Source organism: Colias croceus, chromosome 2 (assembly GCF_905220415.1).
Source record: "Colias croceus chromosome 2, ilColCroc2.1".
In the NCBI taxonomy this organism is placed as follows: Eukaryota; Metazoa; Arthropoda; class Insecta; order Lepidoptera; family Pieridae; genus Colias; species Colias croceus.
Genome location: NC_059538.1, coordinates 5100997 through 5122931, shown reverse-complemented (window position 1 = coordinate 5122931; position 21935 = coordinate 5100997). Strand labels below are relative to the sequence as shown.

The window sequence follows — 21935 nt, the reverse complement described above, 5'->3', positions numbered from 1 at the left end:
TTTATGCCGTTTTAAGATATTGTTATTGTTGTACTGTAGTCAATGATCATAACAAACAATAAAAAATGCCATTAACATCTGAACAACCTACTCAGGCCATCACAATGTTAGACCAATGACTGCCGCAACGTAAAGTACCTAATGTACAGTACGTACCTCGTTCAGCGATGCACTATGCATGGAGAAGATACCAGGAGACTGGCAGCCACATGTGCAGACCAGGAAATGAAGGTGTGAGGTGCACATCAGCTCGAGAAGACCCGTTTATTGTTCGAGAGATACTCAGAAATGGCTTTCTGACAGTTTTTAGGATACGCCACCGGCTCTAAAACACCAGGATAATAAATGTGAGTGAGCAATCGGTGAGAAGACTAATGAAAGAAGTTAATTCGAAGGTTTTCAGACCAGCACGCCGTCCAGAACTCCTCAGACATCACAGAGAAGCAAGTCTTCGTTTTGCACGAGAACATGAAAACTGGACCCACAGCCAGTGCGCTCGTGAGGTGTTCACAGATGGCTGCTAAGGTACTTTACGAGCTTCTGATAGCCAACAGTCAGTATAGAGGAGACGAGAAGAGAGGTTTTCACACATCACCACACTCAAAATGCGATTTTTCATGGAGGGTCAATAATGGTATGGGGAGGTATAAGTTCCGGTGCTCGCACGGAGTTATTTATCGTAGATAATGGCTTAAATTTGATCAGGTACATCGAGGAAATTCTCCAGGAACATTTTCAGCCCTATTACAGGTTTATCAGTGAAGAAAATTTGCTACTTATACACTATAACGCACGTCCGCGTGTCGTACGATACGTATAAGAGTACCTTCAAGAGGTTATTATTGAAAAATTGGAGTGGCCAGCTCGTAGCCCGGATCTTAATCCAATAGAACACATCTGGGACATGCTTAAAAGAAACATAAAGTTCGATTTCAACCCAGCACTAATGTTAGATGAGCTTAGAAATACAGCTGGGGCCGTTTGGTACACTATAGCTCAAGTGGTCTCCAAAAATGTCTTCTAGAGTATGCCAGACTGGATGCAAACAGTGTTTAAGGCAAGAGAAGGAAACACCTTTTATTAAAAGGTTCAATTTTTTTAATGGAAACGTTCTTTCTAATTTTTTTGCATTTTTTAAGAAATCATTTAAATTTCACAGGAAAAGCGTAAATTCTTGTTTAATTCATATCTACTCGGTAGTACTTCTTATTAACTTCCAATTATTACTAAAAGTTAGTAAAAACATTAAAGTAACTAGTTTTGATTAAATTTTTATTGAATTTTGTAGTAGAAAAGAAATAGTGTTATTTTACGCAAAAATTTGCAGTGGCCAAGATTCCGTGCCGGTGAGTGTAATACACCTCAAATCACAATTGACAAATAAACGAGGCCATTCGGTGCAGTACCTTAGCCATACTCGTACTGCATCTATGAAATTGCTTAAAAAATTATTTTGGTTGATGAATGTGTGCAAATACATACGGCTACTAGAGTATCTGTAAGTGGGTTCGGTTTAATGTCATGTAAGGTACTTTAAAGTAATACAATCCCGTTAGGCTAGGTATCGCGATCGGGCTAGCTCATTGGAAAGTGAGTTGCTTGGACCGTGGCTGTAGTGGTCGAGCGTTGCGTCTCTTTCTATTTGCTTATTGTAGATGAAACTCATAATCTTTTATAACTAATTAATGTAACTATTTTTAATGACAATAAGTTAAATTGGCCTAATTTATGTTCATAATTGGTTTATGGTTCTGTTATACATCCCCTCGTTTACTGACATATTTTCTCTTGCTAATTACGGTAAAACGTTTAGTAAATACTACTACAATTTGATTATTAAAGTCAGCATAATAAGCGTTGTAATTTTCTTTTTTTTTAATTAGGCCCATTTATGTTGGCATCAGTTTAAATGCATTAATTATTTTTATTTATACTCCACCGAAAGTAAGTTATAGTACCTACTATGTACTGGGTGTAGATCAACCGTAACCGACCTGATTCTATAGTCTTCTTGAGCTATAAGAACGCTGGTAATAGAAATATATTTCGTGACTTGCTCTCCTTTATTTGTTTTGTCCAAGATACCGTTTAAATTGTTACCTACTTTTCTTTTACAACGGATCAAATTTTTATCTTGAAGTAAAAACTATTTTCAATTGGTCTATTTCAAAAAATATATTAGGTTGCATGTTAAATGCAGTTAACAGCAATTTATAAATGCCATTGCGTGTAACCCTGGCGCTGTTAATGGTCAAGTGACACAGATCTTTTAGCACACTTCTAGTTTACTTACTCGCTTCAATGCCTTATATGATGATAATCTATGTGGTTGAAACTTAGAAGGGAAAATTGTTAAACGATAAAACTATATTCAGTTAAACTTAAAATAATGTTAACTATTTAAATGCTAATAGAAATAAAAATAGATATTAATAGATAACTAAACTGAAAATTTCTAAAATATTTATCAATTTAAAATTTAAATTCATTAAAATACGTATCGTAAGCTAAAATCACTTTCTTAGTTGGACCTAACAATAATTATAAATATTTTAAATCAAGAAATGCAAATTCTTGAAATAAAACGTTAAATTTATAAATGCATCTTTTGTTAATTTAATTTTAGAAAATTAATCTATTCCTCGTCTGGAACATGCGTTTAATTAGTGTTCCTAAATTTTGCAAATATTTAAAATGATGTGCGAGCACAGGTGTGCGCGGGCGCAGCCGGCAGAGGTGCATGGAACCGGCACTTTCACTATTGATGGTGCGACAGCCCACAGCAGCGACCGCGACTGCCCTCGCTGGCTTGCAAGTTGCAGTGCCGCCGCGCCGCCGCGGCCGATCGCACCGCTTCTCTCTCGCGGCTATCTCGCAAATCTACCGATAATTCGAAACCCTGTGTCAATCGCATGGTCCGCTGGTCGTAGCCTCGCCTATTCGTTGCTCTGCTGGATATCGAGAGCATTGTTGATAGTGTTGCGAAAAATATCTGTCTAATTTTAGCGCAGATATTTCCTCAGTGTAGTATCAAGTATGCGCCCTTGAAGGGATTTTCATGAATTTTGTGCACGTGGTGGAGATTTAGTGTGAAAATATTTTTTTTTATAAAAAAGTGGTGTTTACAGAAAGCGACATACATAAACAAAGTTTAATTATAGACGTGAAACCATAGTTTTCACTCAGTGCAAATGTTTGCGGAAACATTTTCCAACTGTGAGCATATTAAACAAATTGTATAATTTATACATGCAGCTCTACCAAGCTTTAAAACTATTAAAGAGTTTAACTAAACTATTAGAGAAAATAACCGTTATGATGTATTGTTTAACATTATCAAACTTAAAAATATCGATTGTAAGATAGCAGTACGACGTTCACTGTAAATAAATAATGACCTAATTGTACCTTACGTCTTAGCTATTTCCGTTACTCAATGATACATAACAGTTTTTGGATTTTGGCTTCAGTCTCAGAGTAGCCGGGAAAGCTAACACAGAATTTCATTAAAATTCGTAAGAGAAATTTTAAGTAAACGTGCGCCATTACAGATTTCTAAAAGGGTCTCCTTTCGCTATTGCAAACTTATGCACGACCCATGTTTTGATTGAATTTTAAACTAAAGGAAATATTTTTAATGCAGTGAATTATGAAAATTTCATGAGTGAAATGATATCCGTTAAAATGCCACATTACGACGAAAGTTTTATTCACGATGACAATTTAAATCAAAGACGCAATAAACGGAGCTATCGTGTTTATAAAAATGGAATAAGTCCCTGTATTTATCCAGAGTCCAGTGTTTTGCATCCTGCTGAAATAAGAGCTGACATTGCCATGAAGCACGGAAGACATGTGAAATTTCGGGTAAACCGTCATAAACTGGAAAAATCTCCGTTACAAGAAGGAAATTACGTAAAATATAATAAAACACCAGACATACTGATCCACTGTCCACGAGTGAGTGTTTTTGATCCTAGTAAATTGTACGATATCAGAAATAATAATATTGTGACATTAACGCCGTGTAAAAGCTTTGACAACTTGACATTGAAGCAGTCGAAAAAAGACAATCTAATAAAAGAAACAATAAGAAATGGAATAAGCTTACAAAATTTGTCCCGCGATGAAAGCATTAAACATTACGTATCACCTGTCCAAGAACGATGTGCACCACGTAAAGTGGATGTTAGAAATTCATATTCAATAGAAGAAGCGCGCCGAAGACCGGTACATCGTAGGTTTTCTCGGAGTACTGCTGTACCTGGTGTTGGTACTTACAGAAAAATAAGTGGGGATTGCGACAAGAATGTTAAAGGTTTGATTTTTATTTATTGATATAATATTATGTTTCTTGCCATATCCGGAAGCTTATTTTTAATATATTTAGATCAAAACTTCATGCTGCCGTTAATGTTTTATAGTTTGCTAAGGTCATGCGTTGATTACTATATTTATATCCTTCACGCGTATCAAATTTTAATTACCACACGAAATTAGACGGAAGGTCACGTTAGAAATTGTTAGTTTACCATAAAAACGGAAGTAATGATTGTCTATTTCTTCCTTGTAAAAGTGTTTGTGTTGTAGTGTGGAAATGCACATAATAGGCTGGCTAATATTGTATAATAAGACGTAAGAGACGCGGGAACTTACTATTGTACCCATTGTTACAATAATGTTAAGGCCGCTTGAAAAAAATCTCCTGTTTCCTCTTATTTACTCAATAGTTGTTAGCCCTATAAAAAGTAGACTTAGCGAAGAATTTTTTTGTACTCTGTGGTCTGAATAGTACATTTTGTATTTTTATTCCTGGAAATTAACACTCCTAATTTCTGTAATCAAACAAGCCCCGTTAAGCAACATTGGTAGTTTAAAAGTTTGAAGTTGAAAATTGGAAGTTGGAATGAAATCATGGTCAAAGTTTACAGTAGAGACTTGATTAACCGGACTATATTTCGTTGTCACTAATCATTTGAATGGTTGAGCCTCCGGATAATCGATCCTAGGACGAAAAATCGCTTATAATAAATCAGGTACTATCCAATGAAATTAAATGAAATGAAATGATTTCTTTTGCAAGAAATGTGGAAGATTTACAGATGTTACATCTCAAAAGTAATCGTAATGTTAATGTGTAACGTCTGTTGGGTTCGGAGTTGGTGTGAAGAGTGCAGGATCATGTTTATGATGTGTATAAGTATGACGCACTAGAGGCCAGGAAGCGGGCATGACCTGGCGTCCGTCCGGCGCGGGACGGTGCGAGTGTCCTCAGTAGCCTGTCTCAGACTCAGTCGTCACGCGCCGTGGTTTGGGCGCGTCCTGCTGTCGCCTTCGCGTATTATTTATAACTCGCGCGTCATCAGTGATAAACTTGTGTTTACTTGTATACTCATCTCCGATATTATACAGGACTACTATTACACCAACTCCGATCCTGCCGGACGATAAACATAAATAATGCCAAAGTTCACATTTTACGATCAACTTTAGACTTCGTTGCAGGTACGATTCTGTGCTATTGTATATAGATTTAAGGAAAATGAATGTAGTATGATTAACTTTGCCTTGTATTTTTTGTTATATTTGTACGTCTTATGTTTTAATTAAACCTCATAGCTATTGGATTATTTGCAGCTTTCGGATCATTAAATAGAAAGTTTTCAATGAGCCCACGAACGATTTTTTGTGGGCATTCGTTACCTAATAATTCGTATTACATCACTTACTGATGTACAAGAACGTATAAGGCATGGGCTTGATATGTCGACTATTGGCTCTCCTTACGTCATTGGAATTTCTTGTGAATATCAAAGTTCGTGCTGAAACAAATTTATTAATTTGGTTTCTTGAAAAACATTTCCTTTATTGTCTCTGTTACTCTTTTAATTTAATTAACCAATAAAGCTATTTTCTGGTTTCCTTGGATGGTATTTATATCTTAGAGCTACCACATTTGGAACATTACGTCACTTGTTTACATATTATTCAGCACTCCTAAAGGCCTTGGTCTGAACGTTTCTTATAATTGATATTTTATTAGCTAGGTTCTTATTGAATGCCATTTAAATCACTTAAAATGTTTATATATTGATATATAAATTCAACAAAAACAATAATGAAGGCACGTTTTTAAGTGACCATGTAGGTATCATAAATATGCTGTCAATGACCTTGCTTAATATACCTTTGTAGGTCAATGTTCACACAGCATGTTCTTATGTGCAAATTATCAAGGGCTTCATCTCCACCATCTCATGAATAATAATGATCGAGTTGACGTAAAAATAATAATAATAGAAAAATCAAAATAGATGGTTTTGCTGGACTTCCCTTTCTTTAAGATCGGTCCGAAAATTTTTGTTCTGCCGTACACTTATCACGTAGCGGTTTAAAAAATAGGTGTTGACCGATTCTCATTTCCTCAATCAATCCAACAATCGTTCCAGCCGTTTCGGAGGAATTTGGAACCGACATTGTGACACGATTATTTGATATATATGCACATGTACTTACATAGAGATTATAGAAGAAGTTTTGCTATAAGGACATTACATTTTCCCTATTTATTGTTTTGTCGATTTCGTAATTTATTCAGTGGGTTGAAATAAGATTCATAAAAGCTTAAAAATTAAAAACTTAAGACAATAACATGTAGTGTACAGAATCAGAACTGAGTACCTGAAGGGCTGAATATGTGTTGAACAAAAAGTTGCAGTGTGAGCCTAGGTGTTCTTTGTTACAGACAACGACGCTTGTGCTGAAGGAGGGTCAGGTCACAGAGGGTCCTTGCGCGGCGCTAACAAGCTCGCGAGGCGCGCGCGCTCTTTCAAGGACGATCTACTTGAGCGTATCTCCAACATGCGTTCGCCCGCGCAGGCTCCCCATCCGCCGCATCTCTCATCAAATATCAGGTCAGCTGAACATTATCAAACGCGTCCGTTTGTGATAACGCACCACTATTTTACTACATTCGTTTGTTCGGAGGTTTTTAATTACACTTGTCGGTTGTCATACAATTAGGCCATTTCGAGTTTTGTAGTTTTGTGTGTACAATTTGTAGGTATTTTGTACTTCATTTGTAAATCATTTAGTTAATTAAATATCAATTGAAAGTTAATGTCATACTACATTTAATGCACTTCTACATATGTTAATTTGAAATAACTATTCAGAAGTCATATTTGTAGTAATTAGTTAATTAGCTAACTACCTAATTAGTATATAATTATTTTGGTTGGTATTTCACGCGATCTTATCTATTCGCGTTGTATACATAGCGATGAAATCTACAACTCAGCTATATTGTCCCTTATCTAAATTGATAAATATACTTGCATACATAACTCTACTATCTCACTGGCAGCAACTCAAGAAAGTGTCATTCCATTTTAACAGTTTTATCTCTGCTTCTACGCCGAAAACAATAGTTTTGTGCTATAACGTTACGTAATAATAAATTAGTTAAAAGGCAGTCATTTGTGTTTATTAATAGTGAATATATTTGCGAATTCCGTACTTTTCATATTTGTTCGCATAAAATGTGGCAGTGATTATGAGTCAGAGGCGACACGAACAGTCGCGCGCATTAATGACATTGTTAACTGAAATCTCATTAGTTCAGTGCGTGCAATGTTAAATGATTACATTTTAATGTCCACAACCAGGCCTGCGGTCGTGAGATCTTCTTTTATTCGTTGTACAGTATGCATAAGTGAAGTGTAAAGTAATTTAGTGGGGAAATTAGGAGCAGCAGTTAGTTTTTTCGTCGTAAATGTCGAACAGAGTGAAATCTCCAGTCGGTGACTGGATTAATAAACGTACGAATAAACTTCATCGTCGCCTCGCGTACAATGGAAAACGGTAACTGTTCAATAAAACATTGAATAATTTATTTGGGCGATAGGTAGGTTCTGGCAGCTGACTCGTAAAGTAAACAATGGAAGGCTCGGTATGAGTATGCCGCTTGAATTTTTTTTGCGATTGTGTTTTGTACAATATTAAGTGTTCAAATTGTTGTAATCTGTACCTAATGTGACACTATAATGTTTTTAAAACGTTGTCACTTTTTTTTCTTATATTCAATACCTAACTCGGATATGGAAAAGACAGAAAATATTTAGTTGAAATATGGCGAATATTTACATTTTTGATCACAAAAAAATTGTATACTAAATTATTTTATAAAATTTATTTAATCAGTGTTAAATATCTGACACGATTAGAGCATTTAATTGAATTTTTTTGCAATAATTTAAATTTTATTGAACCTATAAATATTTGTTTTGACTCTATATATAAATTTGTATGTGTATAGTGTTAGTTGAACCGGGACTCAGTTGAATATCATAATATATAGCTTAGCTTTGTTATTTGCGCGACAATGTCTCGCATACTAAGTGCTTCCTTTCGCAATACTAAACATTCCATTCAGCAGCACACTCGAGTGATAATTTTATGTAATGGCCCTACTTAATTATTTTTTATTGAATTGCCCAATCCTTAATTATTGTGAACGTTGTACTGTCGCGTAATAAAACATTGTGAAAGTGCTTAGTCATATGACAGGGGTTAAGTTAAATATAACTCCATCAAAATGTATAAAAATATCTGAATATTTTTCACATGTATATGTATTCACTTCACATGTATATTTTGAGAAATTATATAAATACATTTATAAATAAGTATTAACCACCACGAGATTTCTCCGAATATTTATGTATATCAATAGTTATGAAGATGTTAATTTTAGATCACATTCCCCGCTTAGTCCGAAGCTTCGGAATATGGGGACAAAGTCGAACACACCGGAAGACAATGAAACCACTCCTGCCAAAGAACTCGAACGGCTAGTCAAAGAGGTGAGACATACTTAATATCTATAACAAAATCCATTAGCACAACCCATTACACACAGTTGAATGAAAAACCACAGCCCAGACTAATTATTGAGTTGAGTCAAAAGGCATCATATTAATTTTTATGTTATGAACTTCATATACTATTACTAGTGGTCCGCCCCGGCTTCGCCCGTGGTACCTACATGTTTAAACTATCCTATCTCTCAAGTTGGATCGAACTGCACATGGTGTGCGAATTTTATTATAATCGTTTAAGTGGTTTAGGAGTCCATTGAGGACAAACATTGTGATTTGTGACACGAGATTTATAAGTATATATTAAGATATATTTTATATACTATTATAGATACTATTTCAACGAGCATAACCAAGGCGTTCATATGTGTTTGGTATTATTTGTCTATTAGTCTAAGCAGGAAAATAGTTACTTAAATATAGTTAACTCGTAGACTAACCTTGACAATAAACACATTTTTAATTTCAACCACATTTATTTTTTGTGTCTCTAAACATGGCTATAAATAATTGTATAATTGAATCCGTTGAATGAACGCATAAGCGCACATTTGAACTCTACTCTATCTATAATAAAGTAATAATAACGTCAAGGCATTCAAGTGTGTAATAGGTCAATAGATGCATTCAGTCAATAGTACAAATGATCGTTAATTTGGTATTTATTTGTTTACAGGTCAGATTCGGCCTAAAACATTTCTCAGATGTCATCACAAAGAGGAAATTGGAAATGTTGCCGGATAACGGAACGATCGTGTTCGAGTCGATTGCTAACATACACAAGGGTAATGGCCCTTTGAAACTTCGTTGACATTGTTATATAATTATAACATTAACTATTATTTTTTTTAAGATTCATCAAATTCTCTTATGTAGTTGAAATATTTTTTCCTATCTAACGTTCACGGTCCGTTTGCAGCGATAAAGCCATACTGCAGTCGATCGCCACCGCTCATGAGCGCGGTGAAGCGGCTATGTACAGCTTTAGCCATGTTGATCAGGCTCTGCGACGAGGTCACCGTGGTTAGCCTCAGAGCGGACACAGACGAGTCTGAAACAGAGACTTCCACAGCAGCATTGTCGCCAGAGCATGTGAATTCCATAGTGAAGGGATTGAAGTCAGCGGTAGAAGAGGTGGCGAGTTTAGCGCAGCAGTATATGACGAGGCCGGCGTTGTCGCCGCGCCCGGCGCTGGTGTCTCCAAGGGCTTCGACGCAGAGGAACTCTTTGCCTGGTATGTTGATTATGCATAAAGCGTAGTGATTTTGGATGTTGAGGGGACAAAAATTGCACAAGGGATGTATGCAACTTTTATTTACTTTTTTTCAAAGATATGGCAAATAATTTCAATATTAAATTTTCTGTAATAAATTAGAGCTAAATTACCATAGTTTTTTTCATCATATCTCCTTAAGAAAATAAGATTAATTTTATCGCTTTAAATATGATTAACTGTCTATATGACTGAACGGACCTTGAAAGAGATACACTGTAATCTCATTAGAACAAAGCATTTGTATGGAATCTTATGTTAAAAATAATAAACATATTTTGTTTCAGATATCCCTTTAACCCCAAAAGAGCGGTCTCTTTTAACAGGCGAACCGGGAAATGAAGCGAGTGGTGTACGAGCGTCTCATTCCTCAGAATCGATATTAGATGCTCCAGACTCACCTCCGCCAAAACCTGCTAGGCCTAATAGGTATACAGATAATAAATGAAAAAAAAACAATTCGTCTTGACGAAACTATAATTTTGCACAGTCTAACACTAAAATTAATCGATGATTTATGAACGTGAAAGTTATTTTTAATTTGCTTATGTAATGCTATTAGTATAGAGTGAGACTAGCTATGTTATCTAAAAGGCAAATATTCGCTTCGGAAGTAATATCTATTATATATTGACAACTTTGATCACATAATCATAAATTAAATTATTTGCAATGTTATTAATAATCAGGTTTCGAAGTAAAGTGAAAGTTTGTTTTGCAGGAAAATCGAGTTGGCCCCACCTCTTCCGCCTAAGCGCAAGTCTGCTAACGACAACTCTCTGCTCGGGGTTTCGATAGACAGGTAAATGGAATTAATCAACTTTTTATATAAAACACCTTTCCACAAACATTATAAAATTATACAGGAATCTCTTTGCTCATAAGCCACTGTAATGTACACGTCTGTCTATAAAAGACTTTCCTAAGCCGAGATTAATTGCGAAAGTTGTTCGCAACAAGTTGTTCCTGTTTTGTGCCCGACTTAATTAATTGCTGCAAAGTTTTTATATTAAACGTCTTTACATTGACAGCGGGATATCATTCACGGGAAATCTTGAGATTGGTAATTATCTAGGTGCAGCTAAATATAGTAAATTTTATTTTTTGTCATGGTTAAAATTATACACTATGCTTACTTAAAAATTGAAGTGAGACTGTTGAAATGTTTTTGTAGGTATTTTTTTTATATTAATTCCTTTTTACGATGTTTTTTAAGTCTTGTAATTACTGCAATGTTATTCGATCTTATAACATATTACTTATAAAAACGGTGTATAAGCAGTTAGACTCACTTTACAATTGACAATAATTAATAATAGTATATGAATGGTTGAACATGTGCAAAAACAGCAACTTTACCTCATGTTATCCATTTACGCAATTACGCAAATATCATTTCCAATAATGCGACTATGATAATAAATATTATTGCAATTATTTCATTAGTCACCTTATATTAATTACCGAGGCGGTATTAGTGTTAAAGGTTTCTAGCGTGCTTTTGCCTATTGTGTTACACTGAATGGATTAGAATGCTAAAACAATTTGTATTTAATTATATTATAGTCATGCAAAAAAGTCATCATACGCAGTTGATGACTTTTACAAAAAATTGCATTACGGCATTGACGAAGTGTTTTACAAAAAATTTTGTTATGATTAAATTGTCATGCGCGTGGAGTTTATGTTTATGAATCATTTATGCTCTATTTTATCTCGTCTTTGTCGTCTCGACGATGCATCTATGATTAGTACCACTAGTTACCTGAGGGTAGATATTAATTATTTTTCGGAATCGTGGGGCATATATACTATTTATATATAGAATATATTTTCATTTTATAAAAATTCGTGCAGTGGTTTCCGTGCGAAAGAGACAAACACAACTTTAAATCCCTAAAAACTATCGCATACTAATAGGAATCGCATCGTTTAATGATTTGCAACTCTTTAAAAACTAAACTAAAACTCTTGGATACATTTTTAAATTGCCATTTCAGATTATCTCTGCAATCCCATAGCAGTGGATCGCAAGACTCGATGCTCAATGTGTCCAACGACGAGGACAGGAATGCGCACGATTCTATGAACCATGAAGTTTTTATTACCCCACCCAGTTCAGATTTAGTTGGTATGTGTAATTCGTTTATGAGCACTCGTAACTATTTTAATTATAGAAAATTTTGTTGCGGTAAATAATTTTCCTAGAAAATAGCAAAATTACAAATTCTAATTTTTTTCCAGGTATTTGTAATTGTAATAATATGAATGAAATGAGGACTTCAGTGGAATCACATTTGAGCAACGCACACTCTCACAATCGGTAAGTTATTTTTAAGTATTTTTGTAGACACACTACAAAAGTGTAACAGACGTGAAACACTTAACACATTTTCGTATGTCAAATGGCATTTTATACTAGTTTTTACTATTTTTTGCCTCTTTTTTAATTATTCCTTATTTGTTTATTTCAGTACTTAAACTCTTGTTGAAAAATAGTTCCGCATGTTGTAGTCTTTTTTTTTAACTTATTTTTACGCACGGTCCAGATTTTCAAACGAGTCCGGCTTCGTGTCCGTGGGCCACTCGGAGATGTCAACGGAGCACAGCTTCACATCCACCTTCTCATCACACCACTATTCTAGTCATACAGACAGGTGACATATTATATGAGACTGATTTACACCTTACGAGTTTTATGGTTTACACTTTACGAGATTGTTTTACACCTTATAGATGACATTGTTCTTTGACGCGCATCGAAATGCACTTAAAAGTTAAAAGTCAAAACAATTATTTTAAACACCGAATTTTTTTTAAGTTCATTCAGCTGCGCCTTTTCTTTAATGTTGAAAGTATTGGCTGTTTTGTCTTAATTATGTAACTTTAATTTTTATATCACGTTATAACTTTGATTGTTCTTTAGTTATTATGTGTTTAAACATTTTAAAAAAACTGTGTTTATTTTTTTATCAATACAGCAAATAGGTAGTAGTTGTAATGGGGACTATATTACAGAAATCTTAATAAATAATTATAACTGTGAAGTAGTAGAAGTAACTCTCAATTTTTTGCTGTATTCTTAAAAGAATTATCCTTTTTTAATACATGCATGCACATTTTAATACTCAATACACATACTCATTTGTCACTGTTTTGTCGTGTTAAATTTTTGTAGTTGATCACTTCATGAACATCATTTAAACCAGTTTCCCTTCAGGTTGTTTGTTCTTCATGCTTGTTGTTTTGATATTGTTTGCAGTACTTTTGAAAGTACAGAGTTTGTGAGCGAAGTGAAGTGCACAATGCAAAGTGTTGAGAGCCGCATGAATATAATCAGTATGAACAGTGTAGCAACACAAAATACAAAGTGAGTGTCCGGAGTGTTTGTTTCTATTGCATGCTTTATGTTTTGGATTTTGTACTAAATACGAATTATAAGTTTCCATTGGAAAAGCACAAATCCTTTAATTTTGTTTATCTTTCCAATTTTAAATTTATAACTTTTTTGTGGCATTACAAACATTCAAACAACTTTAATCGTAATACGTAATAAATAAATTGTTGACAGCAAATGAAATTCTTAGATGTTACGGACTTTTTTAAACATAAAAAATGCGCTATGTATGTTTACATAACACAAAGTTTTACTTTCTCTCCAGTAATAGAAATTTCGAGTTAATTAATCACACATTTGATTGAAACACAGATACATAGCTAGAAATTGCGATGACCGTATGAGATCAAAATATAAATTCAGTTTTTGAGTATGTATTATGAAAACATAAGTAACGATTACATACGATAATCACAAGAAGTCATAAAAACCGAATTCACGCATACATTAACCTCCTTCTCGTGGAACAACATAAATATAATGATAATGTTTTGTTCTACTTACGGCGGCTATTTGCCGACACGGTAAATAAAGTGAGATTATAAGATACATTGTGTCATTGTTCATAACAACATTATATGATTTATTGCAGACGCACTTTTTATATGCTCGTCTCACTACATTTCGTCTATTAGTAAATTTGCAAGAATAGAAAATCAATGCAATCGAAGTTTTTATGGTATTGTATTGAAAATTAAAAATCACTCAGAGAGAAACTTTTCTCTCATAACCACAATGTAATACCGAAATAAATATTAATTAACATAAACTTACATGTCATCACTGCTCCGTATGTATGTTTTATGTAAATTAATTATGCGTTACCTGCATTAGATTGGAGAGTATAACGTCAGATGAAAATGAGACGCCGCCCGAGTTGCCGGTGAAGACGCGTCGCAACATCCGCGCCGATGTGCAGCAACACTTCCCAAATGTTGAAATCAGGTGTGTTGTCTTTTTTCTTTCATTATATACGCATTAAGATTGCATCCGTTGCACTCTACTTATTTTGTTATATTCAAGGATTGTTTTTGTTTTCCTTGGGGTGGATGTAATTTGTTGAATTCGTCTGTAACTTTGTGCAAGTCGAAGTCCAACGAGCAGATATATATATTATGTATACATAACAATATATTTGAAAAAGTTGTAATTCTTTATATCCCGTAAATTATTCTATTCACGTGTTGTACGTGTACAATTATAATTCTGGCAACTACTTCATTATATAGAATTTAATTGAATTCGAGGGACAGTTGAAAATCAGGGGTATAAATTTTTGTGAAAATGTCCACACGCTTTTTATCTTTATTCATTTCATATGTATACATAAATGATAAAATTAATTTAATTATCGAAACAATTTGTATATTAATATATTTCATTTCTTTTTCAGGAAAAGTCCACCATTCTCGTTGCACGAGGCACGGCCCCACACGCTGGCAGAACACAACCACCAACGGCCTCCGCCATTGCCACTCAAGAAAAAACACAGTCAGTATTTTATTTTATATTTTACAATTATTATAAGGGCTCTCATCATGTGAAAATCTCCACAAGTTGCGTCTCATGGGCTTGTAAAAAATATATTGCTTATAGGAGTACTTCTAACATAACTGATAATATTATGTTCGGAGAATATAATAATATATGATAATAAGAAGGGCTAAGGAAATTAAGAAAATGTTAACATCATGTAAAACAAAGCTTACTCCTTTACTCACTCTAACTGATCTAATGGAATTGAATACATTGCACATATTGTGATATTATCACAGTTTACCTTACTAAACTAAAACAATATAAACACTATTTTAATTTTATGTTCTGTTTCTTCTTGCCCTTGTCCTCTCTTCAAAACCGTCCTAAATACTGTATTTTATATTCCACAATTTTCGAGTAAATACAAAAGTTATTTACTAGTCATCAAATGCTTACAACTCACCCAATTTATTGAAATTTTATTATGATATGGATTCTGGTGGGGTGTCCTTGTATAGGGTGTAACTGTGTACATAAGAATGGTAAATGTTTTGGGGAATTTAATGGCATGTTTGTCTGTTATGTCGGTGCGGCGCTGCAGTGTTTCAAAGCGTCGCATACAGCGGTGAGTGGATCTATGCATGTTATCAGACAATTAGCTAACGTTACTAAGCAGAATCTTCAGATGTTCGCAGATCCACTCCAAGTAATCGACGTGTTGGAGATTCATTTACATGTGCTTCTAGCTTTAACGACACATTTCATTACATAATTATCGTCTAGCTTGCTTCCTACATAAGTTACGCTTTGTGTCCGTTAACGTCGACGAGTTTCGCGTAGTTTATTCACGACCGATTGGTGTTTTCTCGTGTTCAATAGCGCTTCATTTCGGTTTTGCTGTCTCACATGTCGTATAGAAGCACATTTTCGCCTTTGTTCTAACTTTATGTAAGGTTGATTTTTGTTTATGGTGTAACTTATTGTTGTTGTATGTATGCAGTTATGGCTTATATGGAGATGTTCGGGAACTGCAGTCACACGATCAACGCTCACCCGCAGATAAATGCTGAAGCGCCACCAGATATGTTCAGGCATTCTATACATACCTATAATTTGACTAGGTAAGTTTTGGCCAATATTAATTATTATTTACTTTATAATATGATGTCTTTTATGTCAGACTTAAAAAAATGTTGATGACTAGCTTTCCGCCCCCGGCTTCGCCCGCGCAGTCAAAGAAAAACCCGCATAGTTCCCGTGGGATATCCGGGATAAAACCTATCCTATGTCTCGGGTATCAAAATATCTTCATACCAAATTTCATGCCAATTGGTTCAGTAGTTTAGGCGTGATTGAGTAACAGACAGACAGACAGACAGAGCTACTTTCGCATTTATATACTGACGACGCGGTTGGCGCAGTGGTAAAGTGCTGCCTACTGAGCCGACGGTCCCGGGTTCGATCCCCGGTCAGGGCAAATATTTGTGTGATGAACTCAATTATTTGTTCTTGGGTCTGGGTGTTATTATCTATATATGTATTTATTAAATATTATATTTATCGTCGCCTAGTACCCACAACACAAGCCTTAATTGAGCTTACTGTGGGACTAGGTCGATTTGTGTAATAATGTCCTTTAATATTTATTTATTTATTTATTTTATTTATTTTATAATATTAGTATGGATTAATTCTAGTCCTTACATTCGTTATTTCGTAATGACATTTTAATTGCAGTTTTATTATTGTCTCTAATAAAAATATCCCATTTTTAGTGCGCAACATACAAGTGCTGGCGGTATTAGTGTGGGTCACCACCAGGTGCAACGCTCACTGGCCTCGTCGGTAACAGTGCAGCATTTAAGCACGCCCCCTCTCAGGTATGTAAAACTCCAATTCGTTGTTATTATCGTCTAGTAACCAGTTTAGTAACCGTATTAATTGCAATATTGATTGATAATCGATGAATGCGAAATGTTGTGTTGTGATTCATTTTGTATATGGAATGTTTGTAGTTTTTAATTAAATGTTTTGTTCAAATGATATCTATAACTGATGTGTTTTTATAGTGGTTCCGAGGACAGCGTCAGTATGAAGACGTCGAATCGTACTAGTCCACTGCCTATCGAACCGCCTGCGCTACCACCAAAGATGAATAAAAATAAACAGGTATATCTTTTATTTACAAACTTAAGGTCACAGAATGATTAAATTATTTACACAAGGAAAGATTTAATAAAAACGAAAGATGCATTATGGGTGGAATTGCACTTAAAATTTAACCTTGAATTAAATTTATCTATGAAGTGATGTTTTCTTTATAGTCTACTCGCTGCGCTCCGCGGTTTCACCCGCGTAGTTCCGCTACTGTTGGTCGTAGCGTGATGATACAATATAGCCTTTAGCCTTCCTCGATGAATGGGCTATCTAACACCGAAAGAAATTTTCAAATCGGAACAGTAGTTCCTGAGATTAACGCGTTCAAACAAACAAACTCTTCAGCTTTATAATATGAGTATAGATTTAAAAAGAGTACCTACATTCGTATCGGTACAGAACAGATTTTTTAATATTCCATTGATTTTTATTTACAGGTATCAAATTATTCGAGCAACGAATTACTGCCCCCACCTTCACCGCGGCCGTCTTCGCATAACAGTTCGACAGACGAATCACTGTTGAATAATGTGGTATGTTTACCCTTTTGATTGATGTTTTTGTTACATATAATACAAGTAAAAAACGTGGTAAAAACGACAAGACGTATGTACCTATGTATTTATTCTGTATTTTTTTAAATGGCAATAGAAAACATGTTATTTTTAATTAATAAAACGCTCATATATTTTGAAGAATTTTATTGCTCTAACATTATTGAATACATATTTACAGAGCACAGAAGAGATGTACGTAAGCGTATCATCGCCAGGCAAGTTTCCGCTCGATGATGATGAGCTGGACCGGCTCGTTCAGCCCGCACCTTCGCCTGTTCCTTCACAGGTAATAAATAGGGACTGAACCTAATATTTTTTCCAGTCATTATATTCAGACATAATTAAGACAATTTATCGAGGCATATGTGATATTCAAATTAATAACGTCTTATGTTTGTCGCAATGTAGATGGCATCCCATTTGTAGTACTTATATATTATTATTGGTGCTATATTTAAACAATGATATAGAAATATAACACCAAACGATATAGTTTAAGGTCAATTTTGTATACCGATTATTCTTATTGTTTAAACAAATTACAGAGAAGCGAAAGCAGTACAGAGCCAATGCAATCCGAAACGGAAAAAAGCGCCCCAGCAGTGGCTGACTCGGAAGATATTGTTTTGCAAACCGATGTTAGCTCTTGGCTACTACTGAAAGGGCCGAATAAAGAAGGCGTTGAAGTACGGGGCGGACACCCGGACGCGCTTATTGTACTCGCCACTAAGGCAACCAAAGGTAAATATATTACAAATTATTAAATTTAATGATATTTTATTACTATATCTTTTGATTGAGAAATGGGTTTTAATTTGTTATCAATAATGTACATTTAAAAGCATGTAAAATCAGATTTTTATCATCCGTATCACATTCATTAATTTTCCTAGTCATTTTATAAATATTCTACTCGTACACATTGTATTTGTCTTTGGATATGGGTCATCGTTAACTGTGTAGGCTTAAATATACAAATCACTCTAACCATTGTAACTTTCATGCTCTCACTTTCCAGAAACGGACGAGTGTAAGTGAAATCATTGTTTGAGTTGGGGCTGACAGAGACACGCTGGTTGTTTACTAAAACTATTTTAGCTTTGTAGTTGCTTGGGTTTTATTATTTTGCAAATCGACGTTTAACGCTTCTAGCAAAGTTGTTATGATACAATTTTCATTAGAGATCAGATAAGATCGAAAAAATATGTTATATACTAAGCTGCGTCCTCTGAATGCTTCTCAGAGTTTTATTTGACTGAAATTGTAACATTGTTTTAAGGAATGTGTTTTTTTAGCATGTGGCATTCTCACTTTGGCATATATATTAATAAATATTATAATGCACTTATGCTTTGCAATGTGATACTTAATATACGGCTAGGTATCACATGCTTGTGTTAAAAATAGAATTGTTGTCTTTTGCGATGTATTAAAGATTATTAATGAATAAAGAGCCATAAGAATATATGTCACAGTTCCACAACAGTTTTTTCTGATTCTTTCTCATGAAAATTCTCATTAACTTGTTGTTAACATATTTTAATGACATAACATTTTTATCAATAAAGTCGCAAACATTTTTATCAATAAATCATTTATGAAGTAAAATTTGTGTCGATATTATATACCTTCTGGGTAAAAATTGGTTGTCTGTAAAGTCGGTTTACTGACGATACTTGAACGTGACAGCGTCTTAAGGCCGATTGTGCTTTTTTGTCGCTCGTTCCGCGCTCTCGCTTGCACTTCAAGCCTTACATGGAACGCCTCAGAGCGAGGTAACGCCGCATGAGTCATGTTTTTTCGTGCCTGCAGCCGGAGCTCTATCGAATTATAAGACGTTGTCACGTCAATATCTTAAACTTATTAGTATTATTATTGTGCTGTGGCATTTTCTGTATTGTGGCATTCAGCAAAACACGTATACATCGCAAAAGACGCTTCCACCGCATCGGCTATACCGTATGCTCGTATGTACAGATTTCGCGTACCAAGAGGCGTTCCTGGCGACGTACCGCACGTGGGTGGCGCCGGGCGAGCTGGTGGCGCGGCTGGTGCGGCGCGCGCACCACTTCCGCCCGCGCCCGCACGACCTGCGCTCCACGCTGGGGCTGCTCACGCGCGTCGTGGCCGATCTCACGTGAGTGCCGCTCATTTAGGGCTGGTTTAGTGTCACGGTACGGACACGGCACAGTACGGACCGCTCCTGTCATTGTTAATAGTGAATGAATGAATGAATGAATGAAAAATTCTTTATTGTACACCAAATATGATACATTTTATAAACTTAACAATAAATTAATCAATGTACAGTAGGCGGCCTTATCGCTAGCAGCGATCTCTACCAGGCAACCCAAAAAAGACGAGGAAAATAATAATAAATAAATAATATTTTGGTAGAATAATATCTTAAAGTAATTCGGACGGGTCCTTACGAATAATTCCGCAGTCATCACAGCACGGCGCGTTCGGAGTTAACCGCGCGAGCAGTGGTGCTCGCGCGCCTCTGCCTATGGTTTGCATTTTACCACCGCGAATCATATTATACGCGTTTTCTCCCCGTAATTAACTTCCCTGTGCTTTAACAAAGCCTAAAAAAAATTATCGAATTGTTCGAGCTGTTCTCGAGTTTTACACTTATCACATATTATCAGAGCTAGCATCACATTGATTCATTTTTATTTAATTATATAAATAAATTACAGGATGGCAGATTTAGATAGACCGCTCATGCAGGAGATAATGGAATTCATATATTGGCTTGTGGAAGCTGAAGAGTTGCCTATTTCCAAAGCACTGCGACAAATTCTCGTAGACAAACAGAAACAATTGCATTATCAAAATGTAAGCAGAATAATAATTATTACGTACATACTTTACTTATCCTTTATTATTTTGTAAAATTTTAACATTTTTATTATCTTTATTTCAGTCAAACAACAGATATGAATACGAAATGGCGTGCTACGGCAGCGTATCACTACGTAGGGATACTTTATTAGACTTTAAGGCTTCAGAGCTCGCTGAACAAATGACTGTGTTGGACGCGGCTCTGTTTGTGCGGATAACGACCGCGGAACTACTGTCATGGCCTCGCGACCAGTCGGAGGAGAAGTCGCCTAATCTTACACGCTTCACTGAACACTTCAATAAGATGAGCTTCTGGGCGCGATCGAGGTTATTAGAACAGGTAATGAATCTTTTAATTTGTAAACAACTTCGAAAGCAATTTTTCATAGTGACGCTTATAGGCTTATAGAATATGAGGTACAAATACTCAAATTTACCATCATAATATCTGAGATAACATAAGCATTTTTTGAATAGAACATAATTATGACACACAAGAAGAAGTGTTAAAGTTAATAAATTGTATAATATATGTACTTGCCAATTGGCCTAATAAACTATTTATATTTCCAGTACGAAGCGCGCGAACGCGAGAAGTACGCTAGCAAATTCCTCAAAGTGATGAAGGCGTTACGTAAAATGAACAACTTCAACTCGTACCTAGCGTTAGTGTCCGCATTAGATTGTCCCCCAGTACGTCGTCTCGGGTGGTCCAGGGCGATAGAAGACGCGTTGACGGACCATTGTGCGCTGATCGACTCGTCTATGTCCTTTAGGGCGTATCGACAGGCGTTGAATGAAACGCAACCACCCTGTATACCGTACATGTGAGTGTTCATGTAGTAAATTGAATCAATTCAGTACAAATAGTTTGAATATTGTACTGTTACGTTCATAAATATATGTAGTGATGATATATTTAATTCTGTGTCAATATAACTTGTGAGAATCAAATTATAATTTGACTAGGATTTGATTCGAACTTTCGAAAGACGTAGGAATTTATTTTCATTAATTTGCCTTAGAAAATATATCATTCTATTTTAATATTTTTTATTTTTATTTTCAGTGGGCTATTTTTACAAGATTTAACATTCGTCCATGTGGGTAATCCCGATCTACTACCCGATGGTAGTATCAACTTTACAAAGAGATGGCAGCAGTATCATATAATGGAAAATATGAAGAGGTTCCATAAAGAGTGAGTGTATTTTTATAAAGATAATTTAGGTTCTATTTTAAAAGATTCAAGGACCTTTTATAAAACCTTAAAGTTAGGCTTAAATTGGGTACTGAAGTATTGATATGATATCTAATCGCAAAATTCTAGTAATTTTTTTTAATAA

At 35.1% G+C, this 21935-nt stretch overlaps 1 protein-coding gene across 7 annotated transcripts in view; it reads left to right on the top strand.

Moving 5' to 3' along the window:
- LOC123699171 (guanine nucleotide-releasing factor 2) overlaps positions 1–21935 on the top strand; it is a 33677-nt gene that overhangs the window by 7718 nt on the left and 4024 nt on the right. The window contains exons 1-27 of one of the 7 annotated variants that reach the window (XM_045646065.1): positions 2833–3034; positions 3644–4318; positions 6746–6914; positions 8756–8864; positions 9556–9664; positions 9799–10113; positions 10440–10581; positions 10874–10954; positions 12153–12283; positions 12397–12475; positions 12702–12809; positions 13415–13522; positions 14384–14494; positions 14943–15040; positions 15630–15653; positions 16029–16149; positions 16804–16908; positions 17098–17197; positions 17623–17718; positions 17921–18028; positions 18288–18483; positions 18761–18772; positions 19720–19879; positions 20445–20583; positions 20672–20929; positions 21163–21416; positions 21659–21790. In XM_045646065.1, the coding sequence (XP_045502021.1) occupies position 3034; positions 3644–4318; positions 6746–6914; positions 8756–8864; positions 9556–9664; positions 9799–10113; positions 10440–10581; positions 10874–10954; positions 12153–12283; positions 12397–12475; positions 12702–12809; positions 13415–13522; positions 14384–14494; positions 14943–15040; positions 15630–15653; positions 16029–16149; positions 16804–16908; positions 17098–17197; positions 17623–17718; positions 17921–18028; positions 18288–18483; positions 18761–18772; positions 19720–19879; positions 20445–20583; positions 20672–20929; positions 21163–21416; positions 21659–21790 (3941 nt within the window). In that variant the 5' untranslated portion in view covers positions 2833–3033. Of the gene's footprint in view, positions 1–2832; positions 3035–3643; positions 4319–5276; positions 5506–6745; positions 6915–7411; positions 7864–8755; positions 8865–9555; positions 9665–9798; positions 10114–10439; positions 10582–10873; positions 10955–12152; positions 12284–12396; positions 12476–12701; positions 12810–13414; positions 13523–14383; positions 14495–14942; positions 15041–15629; positions 15654–16028; positions 16150–16803; positions 16909–17097; positions 17198–17622; positions 17719–17920; positions 18029–18287; positions 18484–18760; positions 18773–19719; positions 19880–20444; positions 20584–20671; positions 20930–21162; positions 21417–21658; positions 21791–21935 lie in introns of those variants that run through there. The other 6 variants (XM_045646089.1, XM_045646081.1, XM_045646073.1 and 3 more) reach the window with 6 other exon arrangements.